Raw genomic sequence first — 20,146 nt, forward strand, 5'->3', positions numbered from 1 at the left:
TTGTGTGATCGGGGCCTGAACATGCAGGAGGGTGAAAGGAGGGCAAGGAATAGAGTGAATTAGATCGATGTGGTATACCGGGGTTGATGTGCTGTCAGTGGATTGAATCAGGGCATGTGAAGTGTCTGGGGTAAACCATGGAAAGCTGTGTAGGTATCTATATTCGCGTGTGTGGACGTATGTATATACATGTGTATGGGGGTGGGTTGGGCCATTTCTTTCGTCTGTTTCCTTGCGCTACCTCGCAAACGCGGGAGACAGCGACAAAGCAAAAAAAAAAAAAAAATATATATATATATATATATATATATATATATATATATATTTTTATTTATTCATTTATATTGCTTTGGTGCTGTCTCCCGCATCAGTGAGGTAGCGCAAGGAAACAGACGAAAGAATGGCCCAACCTGCCCACATACACATGTGTATACATACACGTCCACACACGCAAATATACATACCTATACATCTCAATGTACACATATATATACACACACAAACATATTCATATATACACATGTACATAATTCATACTGTCTGCCTTTATTTGTTTCCATCGCCACCCCACCATATATATATCTATATATATATATATATATATATATATATATATATATATATGAAGATTAGCTCTTTATCTTAGTCTTGAAAATCATGTCAACACACGGACATAATTTCTGTTGTTAGTGTTACAGTGACATTCACCTGCAACCTTGTTTTCCCAGTATCACATGTCCTTAAGGAAACCATGGGAAAAGTCTGGTTATATAGGTAAACGAGAACTCCAAATAACCAAACCTATTCTTAGCCTCAATATCAAAGGTTTTCTACCTCTACTTTTTGTGAAGTTAAATGAAGATCTTGGATGAAACCATTATTTCTGAATATGTTACAGTAATCTCATTCTTAAATATTTTGTCCTTCAAAGAAAACAGGCTCTTCTTCGGAAAGCCACATGTCACATCTAAAGCATGAAAATTAATTTCTTCATTTAAACCAAAGTGATGTCCTTTTGACAAAATAATCAATGGGGCATCTCTTTACCCCAAGGGAAAAATGCTTTTGCAACATTAGCTTTATATATAGTCATCAGAACTATGGAATTCAAATTCTCAAGCAGACATGAGTATGTATATACAGACAGATTTTTGGACAGATGGCTGGATGATCAATGCAATCACTATATTCCTCTTGATCTTCCAGATGAACAGACAAGTAAAATTGGGTACAATACCCACAATATATACCTGCAGTGAAAACTAATAGTCTCACTTAGTCTAGTACAAAAGATAAAACCTAGTAAGTTTATTCAAACTACTGCAGTATCATTACTGAAAACAAGCAGTCTTATTCACACAATTAAGGTACCAATAACAGGTATTAGCAGCCTTACCCAAACATCAATAGTACCTATTGTTAAAGTGAGTAGCATGACAATAGAACCAAAAATCAAAGTGGGTAGCACAACAATATAATCTTCCCTGAATTAAGTATATCTATAAATATAAAAACATAAATACACACACATTTTATTCCATTTACTTTTGTTAAATGCTGTGTTTACACATTATGAACCTTAGGTTAAGCTTCACAATATGAAGAGGGTGTTACCTATTACATATTACATTCAGTGATTCATGAATAGGTAAATAAAATCCCAAGAATGATCTGATCCCACCCCATACAGGATTAAAGGGCACATGCTGTATGTCAGGGTATCAATAACTCTGGAAAGAGTCCTTGCTGTTCTCTTTTCAGGGGATATGTTCTCAGTGAGACCTCTTACCAAAGATCTAATATGAGAAATGCTGAAAGTACTTGTCCTGCACCCTAGTCAATCATTTCAATATAAATTTTGTTAAACACACACACAAAAATGTACACATTATCATACCTTCTTGACCAAAGAACCCTTCTATGGGGATACTGTAGCAGCAACAACAACTGAGGAAAAAGTGTTTAGAGTCTTAAAATTGGAAGGTGTACCTTGGGGATAAGGGGTTTTGCAATACACTGAATTTGTGTTTGTACAGCTAGAGAGATAGGCAGTGTCCAGAAAGCAAATGAAAACAGTAGTTTGTACATGTCTGGAGAGAGTAATTTCTGAAAGGTGTATATGCAATGCACTACAGAGAAAAGGAACTTAAAGGGACTCTTGCCTACAAGAGGTGAAAATGCAATAAAAAGTTACGTCTGACGTGACTGTATTGTTGGCAGCATATGGAAAAAACGACATCATAATCAGAACCTTCTTTTGCTCTTGAAGAGCTTGCCTTACTCTGCTCCCATAAGCCTAAAACTGCAAGAGCCCCATAAAAGAGGTTCCAGGCTATGTAATAATAATCAATATTGACAGAGTGATTGGTTAACCACAAGTGTTGCTAAATTGTTAACAATAATAACAAAAATGATAACTGCACCTCATATAATTATTCATCAAGGATATTCATGAAATCTCAGGAAAGCCAACACATGACTGAAAATACATTTCTGATATAAAATTTATCTTTCATTACTTACCATGCACTTTACTAACTTTCTTTTCAAAACATTCAAGAGATCTTTTTTGGAGAGAATTTTAATGATAGAGAGTTGATACAGTATCGTAGTCCAGTTGGTTCTGGTCCATCATCAAACACATGGCCCAAGTGTGCTTTGCACTGAGGGAAGAAAAATGAAAGACAATTCATGTGGTACCAAACATAAGTTTATAAAGGAAATCAATTTTTCTAAGAAAAATGCCAAAAATTGAAGTTAATACTTCAGGGTGATTTTTAGCTCAAAAAACTTTTTCTTTTAAAACTGAAAGGTAAAATATTCAAGGAGGTGAATGCAAGAGTTTTGGAAAGAGGGGCAAGGATGAAGTCTGTTGGGGATGAGAGAGCTTGGGAAGTGAGTCAGTTGTTGTTCGCTGATGATACAGCGCTGGTGGCTGATTCATGTGAGAAACTGCAGAAGCTGGTGACTGAGTTTGGTAAAGTATGTGAAAGAAGAAAGTTAAGAGTAAATGTGAATAAGAGCAAGGTTATTAGGTACAGTAGGGTTGAGGGTCAAGTCAATTGGGAGGTGAGTTTGAATGGAGAAAAACTGGAGGAAGTGAAGTGTTTTAGATATCTGGGAGTGGATCTGGCAGCAGATGGAAACATGGAAGCGGAAGTGGATCATAGGGTGGGGGAGGGGGCGAAAATTCTGGGAGCCTTGAAGAATGTGTGGAAGTCGAGAACATTATCTCGGAAAGCAAAAATGGGTATGTTTGAAGGAATAGTGGTTCCAACAATGTTGTATGGTTGCGAGGCATGGGCTATGGATAGAGTTGTGCGCAGAAGGATGGATGTGCTGGAAATGAGATGTTTGAGGACAATGTGTGGTGTGAGGTGGTTTGATCGAGTAAGTAACGTAAGGGTAAGAGAGATGTGTGGAAATAAAAAGAGCGTGGTTGAGAGAGCAGAAGAGGGTGTTTTGAAATGGTTTGGGAACATGGAGAGAATGAGTGAGGAAAGATTGACCAAGAGGATATATGTGTCGGAGGTGGAGGGAACGAGGAGAAGAGGGAGACCAAATTGGAGGTGGAAAGATGGAGTGAAAAAGATTTTGTGTGATCGGGGCCTGAACATGCAGGAGGGTGAAAGGAGGGCAAGGAATAGAGTGAATTGGAGCGATGTGGTATACCGGGGTTGACGTGCTGTCAGTGGATTGAATCAAGGCATGTGAAGCGTCTGGGGTAAACCATGGAAAACTGTGTATGTATGTATATTTGCGTGTGTGGACGTATGTATATACATGTGTATGGGGGTGGGTTGGGCCATTTCTTTCGTCTGTTTCCTTGCGCTACCTCGCAAACGCGGGAGACAGCGACAAAGAAAAAAAAAAAAAATATTCAAACACTTCTATACTTGAAATAATCATGGAAAATATATCATAATGATCTCAGTATCCAATAAATACCCAGTAAATACGATGCAAAGGTGCAAAAAAAATTTTAACATGACATCATTTAAAAGCTTCAATAAATGCCAGTAAGACGACTAAATCATACTTTAACACCAGATTTATATTCAGCATGAAAAAGAGTACTTATAATGAGTTTTTAAAGGAAATCTATTTTTCTAAGAAAAGTGCCAAACATTGAAGGTAATAGTTCAGGGTAATTTTTAGCTCAAAAAACTTTTTGTTTTAAAATCATAAGTTAAATATTCAAACACTTCTATACTTGAAATAATCAAAGAAAATATATCATAATGCTCTCGGTATCCAACAAATACCCAGTAAATACAATGTAAAGGTGCAAAAAATTTTTAAGCATGACATCATTTAAAAGCTTCAATGAATGTCATTAAGACAACTAAATCATATTTTAACAACAGATTTGTATTCAGCATGAAAAAAGAATTCTTATAATGAGTTTTAAAAGGAAATCTACTTTTCTTAAAATAATGTTAAAAATTACAGGTAATTATTGGTCAGGGTATTTTTAGGCTAAAAAAACTTTTTGTTTTAGAATTGAAAGATGAAATATTCAAACACTTCTATAATTGAAATAATCAAAGAAAATATATCATAACGCTCTCAGTTCCTGATACATACGCAGTAAATACGATGCAAAGGAGTAATAAATATTTCTAAAATTAACTTACTTTAACAGCTTAAATGAATGTCACAAAGAGGAATAAATGATATTTTAACACCAGATTTGTATTCAGCATCAAAAAGAATTCTTACAATAAGTTTTCAAAGGAAATCTATTTTCCTACGAAAAATGCTAAAAGTTGAAGGTAATAGTTCAGGGTAATTTTTAGCTCAAACAGCGTTTTCTTTTAAAATTGAAAGGTAAAATATTCAAACACATCTACACTTGAAATAATCATAGAAAATATATCATAATGCTCTGAGTTCCTGATACATACGCAGTAAATATAATGCAAAGGAGTAGAAAATATTTCTAAAGTCAACTTTGTTTAACAGCGTAAATGAATGTTACAAAGAGGACTAAATGATATTTTAACACCAGATTTGTATTTAGGATCAAAAATATTTCTTATAATAAGATTTTAAAGGAAATTTATTTTTCTAAGAAAAATGCCAAAAATTGAAGGGTAATTTCTAGCTCAAAAAACTTTTTCTTTCAAAATTGAAAGGTAAAATATTCAAACACTTCTATACTTGAAATAATCATGGAAAATATATCATAAAGCTCTCAGTATCCAATAAATACCCAAAAAATACGATGCAAAGGTGCAAAAAATTTTTTAACATGACATCATTTAAAAGCTTAAATAAAAGTCATTAAGACGACTAAATCATATTTTAACACCAGATTTGTATTCAGCATGAAAAAGACTTCTTATAAAGAGTTTTTAAAGGAAATCTATTTTTTCTAAGAAAAATGCCAGGGTAATTTTTAGCTCAAAAATTTTTTTCTTTTAAAATTGAAAGGAAATATATTCAAACACTTCTATACTTGAAATAATCATGGGAAATATATTATAATGCTCTCAATATCCAATAAATGCCCAGTAAATATGATGCAAAGGTGCAAAAATTTTTTTAACATGACTTCACTTAAAAGCTTCAATAAATGTCATTAAGACGACAAAACCATATTTTAAAACCAGATTTGTATTCAGCATGAAAAAGAATTCTTATAATGAGTTTTTAAAGGATATCGATTTTTCTATGAAAAAGTTAAAAACTACAGGTAATAATAGGTAAGGGTATTTTTTGGTTAAAAAACTTTTTGTTTAAGAATTAAGGCATAAAATATTCAAACACTTCTATAATTGAAATAATCAAAGAAATATAGCATAATCCTTTCAGTTCCTGATACATACGCAGTAAATACGACACAAAGGAGTAGAAAATATTTCTAAAATTAATTTTGTTTAACAGCTTAAATGAAAGTTACAAAGAGAACTACATGATATTTTAACACCAGATTTGTATTAAGCATCAAAAATACTTCTTGTAATAAGTTTTTAAAGGAAATCTATTTTTCTAAGATAATTGCCAAGGTAATTTTTTCCTCAAGAAACTTTCCCTTTTAAAATTGAAAGATAAAATATTCAAACACTTCCATACTTGAATTAATCATGGAAAACATATCATGATGCTCTCAGTATCCAATAAATACCCAGTAAATACGATGCAAAGGTACAAAAAAATTTTCAACATGACCATTTAAAAGCTTCAATAAATGTCATTAAGACAACTAAATCATATTTTAACACCAGATTTGCATTCAGCATGAAAAAGAATTATAATAATGAGTTTTTATAGGAAATCTATTTTTTAACTCAAAAAACTTTTTGTCTTAAAATTGAAAGATAAAATATTCAAACACTTCTATACATGAAATAATCATGGAAAATAAATCATCATGCTCTCAGTACCCAATACATACCCAGGAAATACGAGGCAAACGAGGAGAAAATACTATGAAACTGACTTCATTTGAAAGCTTATATAAATGTCATAAATATGAGAAAACGATATTTTAAGACCAGATTTGCATTCAGCACGAAAAATACTTCTTATAATAAGTCTTTAAAGGAAATCTATTTTCCTGAGGAAAAGGATATTTCTAAGCTCAAAAAACCTTTTGTTTTAAAAGAGAAGGATAAAATATTCAAACACCTCTATACTTGAAATAATCATAGAAAATATATCATAATGCTCTCAGTTCCTTATACATAGGCAGTAATTACGATGGAAAAGAGTAGAAAATATTTCTAAAATTAACTTTGTTTAAATGCTTAAATGAATGTTACAAAGAGAACTAAATGATATTTTAAAACCAGATTTGTATTTAGCATCAAAAATACTTTTTATAATAAGTTTTTAAAGGAAATCTATTTTTCTAAGAAAAATGCCAAAAATTGAAGGTAATTCAGGGTAAATTTTAGCTCAAAAAACTTTTTGCTTTAAAATTTAAAGGTAAAATATTCAACCACTTCTATACTTGAAATAATCATGAAAAATATCTTATAATGCTCTCACTATCCAATAAATACCCAGAAAATACGATGCAAAGGTGCAAAAAAATTTTTAACATGACTTCATTTAAAAGCTTCAATAAATGTCATTAGGACGACTAGATCATATTTTAACACCAGATTTGTATTCAGCATGGAAAAGAATTCTTAAAATGAGTTTTTAAAGGAAATCTATTTTTCTAAGAAAAATGCCAAAAATTGAAGGTAATAGTTCAGGGTAATTTTTAGCTCAAAAAACTTTTTGTTTTAAAATTGAAAGGCAAAATATTTAAACACTTCTATACTTGAAATAATCATGGAAAATATATCATAATGCTCTCACTATCCAATAAATACCCAGAAAATACGATGCAAAGGTGAAAATTTTTTTTTAACATGACTTCATTTAAAAGCTTCAATAAATGTCATTAGGACAACTAGATTATATTTTAACACCAGATTTGTATTCAGCATGGAAAAGAATTTTTAAAATGAGTTTTTAAAGGAAATCTATTTTTCTAAGAAAAATGCCAAAAATTCAGGGTAATTTTTAGCTCAAAACACTTTTTCTTTTAAAACTGAAAGGTAATATATTCAAACACTTCTATAATTGAAATGATCATGGGAAATATATCATAATGCTCTCAGTATCCAATAAATACCTAGTAAATGCGATGCAAAGGTCCAAAACATTTTTTTTAACATTTCATTTAAAAGCTTCAATAAATGTCATTAAGACGACTAAATCATATTTTAACACCAGATTTGTATTCAGCATGAAAAAGAATTCTTATAATGAGTTTTTAAAGGAAATTGATTTTTCTGAGAAAAATGTTAAAAATTACAGGTAATAGGTCATGGTATTTTTAGGCTAAAAAAACTTTTTGTTTTAGAATTGAAAGATAAAATATTCAAACACTTCTATAACTGAAATAATCAAAGAAAACTTCTCATAACTCTCTCAGTTCCTGATACATACGCATTAATACGATGCAAAGGAGTAGAAAATATTTCTAAAATTATTTTGTTTAACAGCTTAAATGAATGTCACAAAGACATTATATTTTAACACCAGATTTGCATTTAGCATCCAAAATACTTCTTATAATAAGTATTTAAAGGAAATCTATTTTTCTGAAAAAAAAAAGCCAAAAATTGAAGGTAATAGTTCAAGGAAATTTTTAGCTCAAAAAATTTTTCCTTTAAAATTGAAAGGTAATATATTCAAACACTTCTATACTTGAAATGACCATGGGAAATATATCATAATACTCTCAGTATCCAATAACTACCCAGTAAATACGATGCAAAGGTGCAAAACATTTTTTTTTTAACATGACTTCATTTAAAAGCTTCAATAAATGTCATTAAGATGACTAAATCATATTTTAACACCAGATTTGTGTTCAGCATGAAAAAGAATTCTTATAATGAGTTTTTAAAGGAAATCGATTTTTCTTAGAAAAATGTTAAAAATCAAAGGGAATTTTTAGGCCAAAAAAACTTTTTGTTTTAGAACTGAAAGATAAAGTATTCAAACAATTCTATAATTGAAATAATCAAAGGAAATATATCACAATGTTCTCAGTTCCTGATACATACGCAGTAAATACGGCGCAAAGGAGTAGAAAATATTTCTAAAATCAACTTTGTCTAACAGGTTAAATGAATGTTACAAAGAGGACTACATGATATTTTAACACCAAATTTGTATTTAGCATTAAAAATACTTCTTATAATAAGACTTTAAAGGAAATCAATTTTTCTAAGAAAAATGCCAAAAATTGAAGGTAATAGTTCAGGGTAATTTTTTCCTCAAAAAAATTTTTGTTTTAAAATTGAAAGATAAAATATTCGAACACTTCTATGCTTGAAATAATCATGGAAAACATATCATGATGCTCTCAGTATCCAATAAATAACAAGTAAATACGATGCAAAGGTGCAAAAAAAATTTCAACATGACCATTTAAAAGCTTCAATAAATGTCATTAAGACAACTAAATCATATTTTAACACCAGATTTCCATTCAGTATGAAAAAGAATTATAATAATGAGTTTTTATAGGAAATCTATTTTTCTGAGAAAAATGCCAAAAACTGTAGGTAATAGTTCAGGGTATTTTTTAACTCAAAAAACTTTTTGTCTTAAAATTGAAAGATAAAATATTCAAACACTTCTATACTGGAAAAACAATCACTCTTGAAGTAGAACCTTCAGACACAATTGAAAATGTGAAGGAAAATAGTGAAATTGGAGAAAAATGTAGCTTAGACATTGAAGCTTATTGATACAGTGGTTAAATTGATGAGAACTGCTATTGACGTTTGTGTAAATAAATTATACATTTCCTTTTTTCCATAGCCAGAGGTTGAACCATTATGTGACATTCTTTTTTTCATTCATTTCAAGCTGGAAGTTTCAGTTTTCTAAATTGTTTCTTACATTTCTCATATGTATATATATGTATGTGTGTGTGTGTGTGTGTGTGTGTGTGTGTGTGTGTGTGTATGTGTGTGTGTGTGTATATGTATGTATATATGTATATTATCCCTGGGGATAGGGGTGAAAGAATACTTCCCACGTATTCCTCGCGTTTCGTAGAAAGCGACTAGAGGGGACGGGAGCGGGGGGCCAGAAATCCTCCCCTCCTTGTATTAACTTTCTAAAATGGGAAACAGAAGAAGGAGTCACGCGGGGAGTGCTCATCCTCCTCGAAGGCTCAGAGTGGGGTGCCTAAATGTGTGTGGATGTAACCAAGATGTGAAAAAAGGAGAGATAGGTAGTATGTTTGAGGAAAGGAACCTGGATGTTTTGGCTCTGAGTGAAACGAAGCTCAAGGGTAAAGGGGAAGAGTGGTTTGGGAATGTCTGGGGAGTAAAGTCAGGGGTTAGTGAGAGGACAAGAGCAAGGGAAGGAGTAGCAATACTCCTGAAACAGGAGTTGTGGGAGTATGTGATAGAGTGTAAGAAAGTAAATTCTCGATCAATATGGGTAAAACTGAAAGTTGATGGAGAGAGGTGGGTGATTATTGGTGCATATGCACCTGGGCATGAGAAGAAAGATCAAGAGAGGCAAGTGTTTTGAGAGCAGCTGAATGAGTGTGTTAGTGGTTTTGATGCACGAGACCGGGTCATAGTGATGGGTGATTTGAATGCAAAGGTGAGTAATGTGGCAGTTGAGGGAATAATTGGTATACATGGGGTGTTCAGTGTTGTAAATGGAAATGGTGAAGAGCTTGTAGATTTATGTGCTGAAAAAGGACTGATGATTGGGAATACCTGGTTTAAAAAGCGAGATATACATAAGTATACTTATGTAAGTAGGAGAGATGGCCAGAGAGCGTTATTGGATTACGTGTTAATTGACAGGCGTGCGAAAGAGAGACTTTTGGATGTTAATGTGCTGAGAGGTGCAACTGGAGGGATGTCTGATCATTATCTTGTGGAGGCTAAGGTGAAGATTTGTATGGGTTTTCAGAAAAGAAGAGTGAATGTTGGGGTGAAGAGGGTGGTGAGAGTAAGTGAGCTTGAGAAGGAGACCTGTGTGAGGAAGTACCAGGAGAGACTGAGTACAGAATGGAAAAAGGTGAGAACAATGGAAGTAAGGGGAGTGGGGGAGGAATGGGATGTATTTAGGGAATCAGTGATGGATTGCGCAAAAGATGCTTGTGGCATGAGAAGAGTGGGAGGTGCGTTGATTAGAAAGGGTAGTGAGTGGTGGAATGAAGAAGTAAGAGTATTAGTGAAAGAGAAGAAAGAGGCATTTGGACGATTTTTGCAGGGAAAAAATGCAACTGAGTGGGAGATGTATAAAAGAAAGAGACAGGAGGTCAAGAGAAAGGTGCAAGAGGTGAAAAAAAGGGCAAATGAGAGTTGGGGTGAGAGAGTATCATTAAATTTTAGGGAGAATAAAAAGATGTTCTGGAAGGAGGTAAATAAAGTGCGTAAGACAAGGGAGCAAATGGGAACTTCAGTGAAGGGCGCAAATGGGGAGGTGATAACAAGTAGTGGTGATGTGAGAAGGAGATGGAGGTTTGTTGAAAGTGTTTGATGATAGAGTGGCAGATATAGGGTGTTTTGGTCGAGGTGGTGTGCAAAGTGAGAGGGTTAGGGAAAATGATTTGGTAAACAGAGAAGAGGTAGTGAAAGCTTTGCGGAAGATGAAAGCCGGCAAGGCAGCAGGTTTGGATGGTATTGCAGTGGAATTTATTAAAAAAGGGGGTGACTGTATTGTTGACTGGTTGGTAAGGTTATTTAATGTATGTATGACTCATGGTGAGGTGCCTGAGGATTGCCGGAATGCGTGCATAGTGCCATTGTACAAAGGCAAAGGGGATAAGAGTGAGTGCTCAAATTACAGAGTTATAAGTTTGTTGAGTATTCCTGGTAAATTATATGGGAGGGTATTGATTGAGAGGGTGAAGGCATGTACAGAGCATCAGATTGGGGAAGAGCAGTGTGGTTTCAGAAGTGGTAGAGGATGTGTGGATCAGGTGTTTGCTTTGAAGAATGTATGTGAGAAATACTTATAAAAGCAAATGGATTTGTATGTAGCATTTATGGATCTGGAGAAGGCATATCATAGAGTTGATAGAGATGCTCTGTGGAAGGTATTAAGAATATATGGTGTGGGAGGAAAGTTGTTAGAAGCAGTGAAAAGTTTTTATCGAGGATGTAAGGCATGTGTACGTGTAGGAAGAGAGGAGAGTGATTGGTTCTCAGTGAATGTAGGTTTGCGGCAGGTGTGTGTGATGTCTCCATGGTTGTTTAATCTGTTTATGGATGGGGTAGTTAGGGAGGTAAATGCAAGAGTTTTGGAAAGAGGGGCAAGTATGAAGTCTGTTGGGGATGAGAGAGCTTGGGAAGTGAGTCAGTTCTTGTTCGCTGATGATACAGCGCTGGTGGCTGATTCATGTGAGAAACTGCAGAAGCTGGTGACTGAGTTTGGAAAAGTGTGTGGAAGAAGAAAGTTAAGAGTAAATGTGAATAAGAGCAAGGTTATTAGGTACAGTAGGGTTGAGGGTCAAGTCAATTGGGAGGTGAGTTTGAATGGAGAAAAACTGGAGGAAGTGAAGTGTTTTAGATATCTGGGAGTGGATCTGGCAGCGGATTGAACCATGGAAGCGGAAGTGGATCATAGGGTGGGGGAGGGGGCGAAAATCCTGGGGGCCTTGAAGAATGTGTGGAAGTCGAGAACATTATCTCGGAAAGCAAAAATGGGTATGTTTGAAGGAATAGTGGTTCCAACAATGTTGAATGGTTGCGAGGCGTGGGCTATGGATAGAGTTGTGCACAGGAGGATGGATGTGCTGGAAATGAGATGTTTGAGGACAATGTGTGGTGTGAGGTGGTTTGATAGAGTGAGTAACGTAAGGGTAAGAGAGATGTGTGGAAATAAAAAGAGCGTGGTTGAGAGAGCAGAAGAGGGTGTTTTGAAGTGGTTTGGGCACATGGAGAGAATGAGTGAGGAAAGATTGACCAAAAGGATATATGTGTCGGAGGTGGAGGGAACAAGGAGAAGAGGGAGACCAAATTGGAGGTGGAAAGATGGAGTGAAAAAGATTTTGTGTGATCGGGGCCTGAACATGCAGGAGGGTGAAAGGAGGGCAAGGAATAGAGTGAATTGGAGCGATGTGGTATACCGGGGTTGACGTGCTGTCAGTGGATTGAAGCAAGGCAGGTGAAGCGTCTGGGGTAAACCATGGAAAGCTGTGTAGGTATGTATATTTGCGTGTGTGGACGTATGTATATACATGTGTATGGGGGGGGTTGGGCTATTTCTTTCGTCTGTTTCCTTGCGCTACCTCGCAAACGCGGGAGACAGCGACAAAGTATAATAATAATAATAATAATTCTATACATGAAATAATCATGGAAAATAAATCATCATGCTCTCAGTATCCAATACATACCCAGGAAATACGACGCAGACGAGGAGAAAATACTATGAAACTGACTTCATTTGAAAGCTTAAATAAATGTCATAAATATGAGTAAACGATATTTTAAGACCAGATTTGCATTCAGCACGAAAAATACTTCTTATAATAAGTTTTTAAAGGAAATCTATTTTCCTGAGGATATGTCTAAAATTCAAGGTAATAGGTCAGGATATTTCTAAGCTCAAAAAATCTTTTGTTTTAAAAGAGAAGGATAAAATATTCAAACACTTCTATACTTGAAATAATCATAGAAAATATATCATAATGGTCTCAGTTCCTCATATATACTCAGTAATTACGAGGGAAAGAAGTAGAAAATATTCCTAAAATTAACTTTGTTTAAATACTTAAATGAATGTTACAAAGACAACTAAATGATATTTTAACACCAGATTTGTATTTGGCATCAAAAATACTTTTTATAATAAGTTTTTAAAGGAAATCTATTTTTCTAAGAAAAATGCCAAAAATTGAAGGTAATAGTTCACGGTAATTTTTAGCTCAAAAAACTTTTTGCTTTAAAATTCAAAGGTAAAATATTCAAACACCTCTATACTTGAAATAATCATGGAAAATATATTATAATGCTCTCACTATCCAATAAATACCCAGAAAATACGATGCAAAGGTGCAAAAATTTTTTTAACATGACTTCATTTAAAAGCTTCAATAAATGTCATTAAGACGACTAGATCATATTTTAACACCAGATTTGTATTCAGCATGGAAAAGAATTTTTAAAATGAGTTTTTAAAGGAAATCTATTTTTCTAAGAAAAATGCCAAAAATTGAAGGTAATAGTTCACGGCAATTTTTAGCTCAAAAAAATTTTTCCTTTAAAATTGAAAGGTAAAATATTCAAACACTTCTATACTTGAAATAATCATGGAAAATATATCATAATGCTCTCAGTTTCCAACAAATACCCAGTAAATAGGATGCAAAGGTGCAAAAATTTTTTAACATGACTTCATTTAAAGGCTTCAATAAATGTCATTAAGACGACTAAATCATATTTTAACACCAGATTTGTATTCAGCATGAAAAAGAATTTTTAAAATGAGTTTTTAAAGGAAATCTATTTTTCTAAGAAAAATGCCAAAAATTGAAGGTAATTTTTAGCTCAAAAAAATTTTTCCTTTAAAATTGAAAGGTAAAATATTCAAACACTCCTATACTTGAAATTATCATGGAAAATATATCATAATGCTCTCAGTATCCAACAAATACCCAGTAAATAGGATGCAAAGGTGCAAAAATTTTTTTAACATGACTTCATTTAAAGGCTTCAATAAATGTCATTAAGACGACTAAATCATATTTTAACACCAGATTTGTATTCAGCATGAAAAAGAATTCTTATAAGGAGTTTTTAAAGGAAATTAATTTTCTGAGAAAAATGTTAAAAATTACAGGTAATAGGTCAGGGTATTTTTAGGCTAAAAAACTTTTTGTTTTAGAATTGAAAGATAAAATATTCAACACTTCTATAACTGAAATAATCAAAGAAAACATATCATAACTCTCTCAGTTCCTGATACATACGCAGTAAATACGATGCAAAGGAGTAGAAAATATTTCTAAAATTACATTGTTTAACAGCTTAAATGAATGTTACAAAGAAGATTACATGATATTTTAACACCAGATTTGCATTTAGCATCAAAAATACTTCTTATAATAAGTTTTTAAAGGAAATCTATTTTTCTAAAAAAAAAAAAAAAAATGCCAGAAATTGAAGGTAATAGTTCAGGGTAATTTTTAGCTCAAAACACTTTTTCTTTTGAAACTGAAAGTTAATATATTCAAACACATCTATACTTGAAATAATCATGGGAAATATATCATAATGCTCTCAGTATCCAATAAACACCCAGAAAATACGATGCAAAGGTGCAAAAAAATTTGAACATGACTTCATTTAAAAGCTTCAATAAATGTCATTAAGATGACGAAGTCATATTCTAACACCAGATTTGCATTTAGCATCAAAAATACTTCGTATAATAAGTTTTTAAAGGAAATCTATTTTTTCAAAAAATAATGCCAAAACTGAAGGTAATAGTTCAGGGTAATTTTTAGCTCAAAAAATTTTTTCTTTTAAAATTGAAAGGTCAAATATTCAAACACTTCTATACTTGAAATAATCATGGAAAATATATCATAATGCTCTCAGTATCCAATAAATAACCAGTAAATACGATGCAAAGGCCAAAAAATTTTTTTAACATGACTTCATCTAAAAGCTTCAATAAATGTCATTAAGACGACGGAATCATATTTTAACACCAGATTTGTGTTCAGCATGAAAAACAATTCTTATAATGAGTTTTTAAAGGAAATCGATTTTTCTGAGAAAAATGTTAAAAATTAAAGGTAATAGGTCAGGGTATTTTTAGGCCAAAAAAACTTTTTGTTTTAGAACTGAAAGATAAAGTATTCAAACAATTCTATAACTGAAATAATCAAAGGAAATATATCACAATGTTCTCAGTTCCTGATACATACGCAGTAAATACGGCGCAAAGGAGTAGAAAATATTTCTAAAATCAACTTTGTCTAACAGCTTAAATGAATGTTACAAAGAGGACTAAATGATATTTTAACACCAAATTTGTATCTAGCATCAAAAATACTTCTTATAATAAGATTTTAAAGGAAATCAATTTTTCTAAGAAAAATGCCAAAAATTGAAGGTAATAGTTCAGGGTTATTTTTAGCTCAAAAAACTTTTTCTTTTAAAATTGAAAGGTAAAATATTCAAACACTTCTATACTTGAAATAATCATGGAAAATATATCATAATGCTCTCAGTATCCAACAAATACCCAGCAAATAGGATGCTAAGGTGCAAAAAAATTTTTAACATGACTTAATATAAAAGCTTCAATAAATGTCATTAAGACGACTAAATCATATCTTAACACCATATTTGTATTCAGCATCAAAAAGAATTCTCATAATGAGTTTTTAAAGGAATTCTATTTTTCTGAGAAAATTGCAAAAAACTGAAGGTAATAGTTCAGGGTAAATTTTTCCTCAAAAATATTTTTGTTTTAAAATTGAAAGATAAAATATTCGAACACTTCTATACTTGAAATGATCATGGAAAACATATCATGATGCTCTCAGTATCCAATAAATAACAAGTAAATACGATGCAAAGGTGCAAAAAAAATTTCAACATGACCATTTAAAAGCTTCAATAAATGTCATTAAGACAACTAAATCATATTTTAACACCAGATTTGCATTCAGCATGAAAAAGATTTATAATAATGAGTTTTTATAGGAAATCTATTTTTCTGAGAAAAATGCCAAAAACTGTATGTAATAGTTCAGGGTATTTTTTAACTCAAAAAACTTTTTGTCTTAAAATTGAAAGATAACATATTCAAACACTTCTATACATGAAATAATCATGGAAAATAAATCATCATGCTCTCAGTACCCAATACATACCCAGGTAATACGACGCAGACGAGGAGAAAATACTATGAAACTGACTTCATTTGAAAGCTTAAATAAATGTCATAAATATGAGTAAACGATATTTTAAGACCAGATTTGCATTCAGCACGAAAAATACTTCTTATAATAAGTTTTTAAAGGAATCTATTTTCCTGAGGATATGTCTAAAATTCAAGGTAATAGGTCAGGATATTTCTAGGCTCAAAAAATCTTTTGTTTTAAAAGAGAAGGATAAAATATTCAAACACTTCTATACTTGAAATAATCATAGAAAATATATCATAATGGTCTCAGTTCCTCATACATAGGCAGTAATTACGAGGGAAAGAAGTAGAAAATATTTCTAAAATTAACTTTGTTTAAATGCTTAAATGAATGTTACAAAGACAACTAAATGATATTTTAACACCAGATTTGTATTTGGCATCAAAAATACTTTTTATAATAAGTTTTTAAAGGAAATCTATTTTTCTAAGAAAAATGCCAAAAATTGAAGGTAATAGTTCACGGTAATTTTTAGCTCAAAAAACTTTTTGCTTTAAAATTGAAAGGTAAAATATTCAAACACTTCTATACTTGAAATAATCATGGAAAATATATTACAATGCTCTCACTATCCAATAAATACCCAGAAAATACGAAGCAAAGGTGCAAAAACATTTTTAACATGACTTCATTTAAAAGCTTCAATAAATGTCATTAGGACGACTAGATCATATTTTAACACCAGATTTGTATTCAGCATGGAAAAGAATTTTTAAAATGAGTTTTTAAAGGAAATCTATTTTTCTAAGAAAAATGCCAAAAATTGAAGGTAATAGTTCACAGTAATTTTTAGCTCAAAAAACTTTTTCATTTAAAATTGAAAGGTAAAATATTCAAACACTTCTATACTTGAAATAATCATGGAAAATATATCATAATGCTCTCAGTATCCAACAAATACCCAGTAAATAGGATGCAAAGGTGCAAAAAATTTTTAACATGACTTCTTTTAAAGGCTTCAATAAATGTCATTAAGACGACTAAATCATATTTTAACACCAGATTTGTATTCAGCATGAAAAAGAATTTTTAAAATGAGTTTTTAAAGGAAATCTATTTTTCTAAGAAAAATGCCAAAAATTGAAGGTAATAGTTCACGGTAATTTTTAGCTCAAAAAAATTTTTCCTTTAAAATTGAAAGGTAAAATATTCAAACACTTCTATACTTGAAATTATCATGGAAAATATATCATAATGCTCTCAGTATCCAACAAATACCCAGTAAATAGGATGCAAAGGTGCAAAAAAATTTTTAACATGACTTCATTTAAAGGCTTCAATAAATGTCATTAGGACGACTAAATCATATTTTAACACCAGATTTGTATTCAGCATGAAAAAGAATTCTTATAAGGAGTTTTTAAAGGAAATTGATTTTTCTGAGAAAAATGTTAAAAATTACAGGTAATAGGTCAGGGTATTTTTAGGCTAAAAAACTTTTTGTTTTAGAATTGAAAGATAAAATATTCAACACTTCTATAACTGAAATAATCAAAGAAAACATATCATAACTCTCTCAGTTCCTGATACATACGCAGTAAATACGATGCATAGGAGTAGAAAATATTTCTAAAATTACATTGTTTAACAGCTTAAATGAATGTTACAAAGAAGACTACATGATATTTTAACACCAGATTTGCATTTAGCATCAAAAATACTTCTTATAATAAGTTTTTAAAGGAAATCTATTTTTCTAAAAAAAAAAAAAAAAAATGCCAGAAATTGAAGGTAATAGTTCAGGGTAATTTTTAGCTCAAAACACTTTTTCTTTTGAAACAAAGTTAATATATTCAAACACATCTATACTTGAAATAATCATGGGAAATATATCATAATGCTCTCAGTATCCAATAAATACCCAGAAAATACGATGCAAAGGTGCAAAAAAATTTTGAACATGACTTCATTTAAAAGCTTCAAAAATGTCATTAAGATGACGAAGTCATATTCTAACACCAGATTTGCATTTAGCATCAAAAATACTTCGTATAATAAGTTTTAAAAGGAAATCTATTTTTCTAAAAAATAATGCCAAAAATTGAAGGTAATAGTTCAGGGTAATTTTTAGCCCAAAAAACTTTTTCTTTTAAAATTGAAAGGTAAAATATTCAAACACTTCGATACTTGAAATAATCATGGAAAATATATCATAATGCTCTCAGTATCCAATAAATAACCAGTAAATACGATGCAAAGCCCCAAAATTTTTTTTAACATGACTTCATCTAAAAGCTTCAATAAATGTCATTAAGACGACGAAATCATATTTTAACACCAGATTTGTGTTCAGCATGAAAAACAATTCTTATAATGAGTTTTTAAAGGAAATCGATTTTTCTGAGAATAATGTTAAAAATTAAAGGTAATAGGTCAGGGTGTTTTTAGGCCAAAAAAAACTTTTTGTTTTAGAATTGAAAGATAAACTATTCAAACAATTCTATAATTGAAATAATCAAAGGAAATAGATCACAATGTTCTCAATTCCTGATACATACGCAGTAAATACGGCGCAAAGGAGTAGAAAATATTTCTAAAATCAACTTTGTCTAACAGCTTAAATGAATGTTACAAAGAGGACTAAACGATATTTTAACACCAAATTTGTATTTAGCATCAAAAATACTTCTTATAATAAGATTTTAAAGGAAATCAATTTTTCTAAGAAAAATGCCAAAAATTGAAGGTAATAGTTCAGGGTAATTTTTAGCTCAAAAAACTTTTTCTTTTAAAATTGAAAGGTAAAATATTCAAACACTTCTATACTTGAAATAATCATGGAAAATATATCATAATGCTCTCAGTATCCAACAAATACCTAGTAAATAGGATGCTAAGGTGCAAAAAATTTTTTAACATGACTTCATATAAAAGCTTCAATAAATGTCATTAAGACGACTAAATCATATCTTAACACCATATTTGTATTCAGCATCAAAAAGAATTCTCATAATGAGTTTTTAAAGGAATTCTATTTTTCTGAGAAAATTGCAAAAAACTGAAGGTAATAGTTCAGGGTAATTTTTTCCTCAAAAATATTTTTGTTTTAAAATTGAAAGATAAAATATTCGAACACTTCTATACTTGAAATAATCATAGAAAACATATCATGATGCTCTCAATATCCAATAAATACCCAGTAAATACGATGCAAAGGTGCAAGAAAAATTTCAACATGACCATTTAAAAGCTTCAATAAATGTCATTAAGACAACTAAATCATATTTTAACACCAGATTTGCATTCAGCATGAAAAAGATTTCTAATAATGAGTTTTTATAGGAAATCTATTTTTCTGAGAAAAATGCCAAAAACTGTAGGTAATAGTTCAGGGTATTTTTTCAACTCAAAAAACTTTTTGTCTTAAAATTGAAAGATAAAATATTCAAACACTTCTATACATGAAATAATCATGGAAAATAAATCATCATGCTCTCAGTACCCAATACATACCCAGGAAATACGACGCAGACGAGGAGAAAATACTATGAAACTGACTTCATTTGAAAGCTTAAATAAATGTCATAAATATGAGTAAACGATATTTTAAGACCAGATTTGCATTCAGCACGAAAAATACTTCTTATAATAAGTTTTTAAAGGAAATCTATTTTCCTGAGGATATGTCTAAAATTCAAGGTAATAGGTCAGGATATTTCTAAGCTCAAAAAACCTTTTGTTTTAAAAGAGAAGGATAAAATATTCAAACACTTC

The 20,146-nt window shown here is 31.4% G+C and overlaps 1 protein-coding gene across 3 annotated transcripts in view; it reads right to left on the minus strand.

Annotated features, from left to right (window-relative positions):
- Positions 1-317: 317 nt before the first annotated feature.
- LOC139753809 (peptide methionine sulfoxide reductase MsrB-like) overlaps positions 318-20,146 on the minus strand; it is a 35,824-nt gene continuing 15,995 nt past the window's right edge. Inside the window, exons 5-6 of one of the 3 annotated variants that reach the window (XM_071670696.1) lie at positions 2,524-2,663; positions 318-1,947 (exon numbers count right to left, since the gene is read on the minus strand). In XM_071670696.1, the coding sequence (XP_071526797.1) occupies positions 2,556-2,663 (108 nt within the window). In that variant the 3' untranslated portion in view covers positions 318-1,947; positions 2,524-2,555. Of the gene's footprint in view, positions 2,664-20,146 lie in introns of all 3 variants that reach the window. The other 2 variants (XM_071670695.1, XM_071670697.1) reach the window with 2 other exon arrangements.

The sequence above is a fragment of the Panulirus ornatus genome, chromosome 15 (assembly GCF_036320965.1).
Source record: "Panulirus ornatus isolate Po-2019 chromosome 15, ASM3632096v1, whole genome shotgun sequence".
Classification (NCBI taxonomy): Eukaryota; Metazoa; Arthropoda; class Malacostraca; order Decapoda; family Palinuridae; genus Panulirus; species Panulirus ornatus.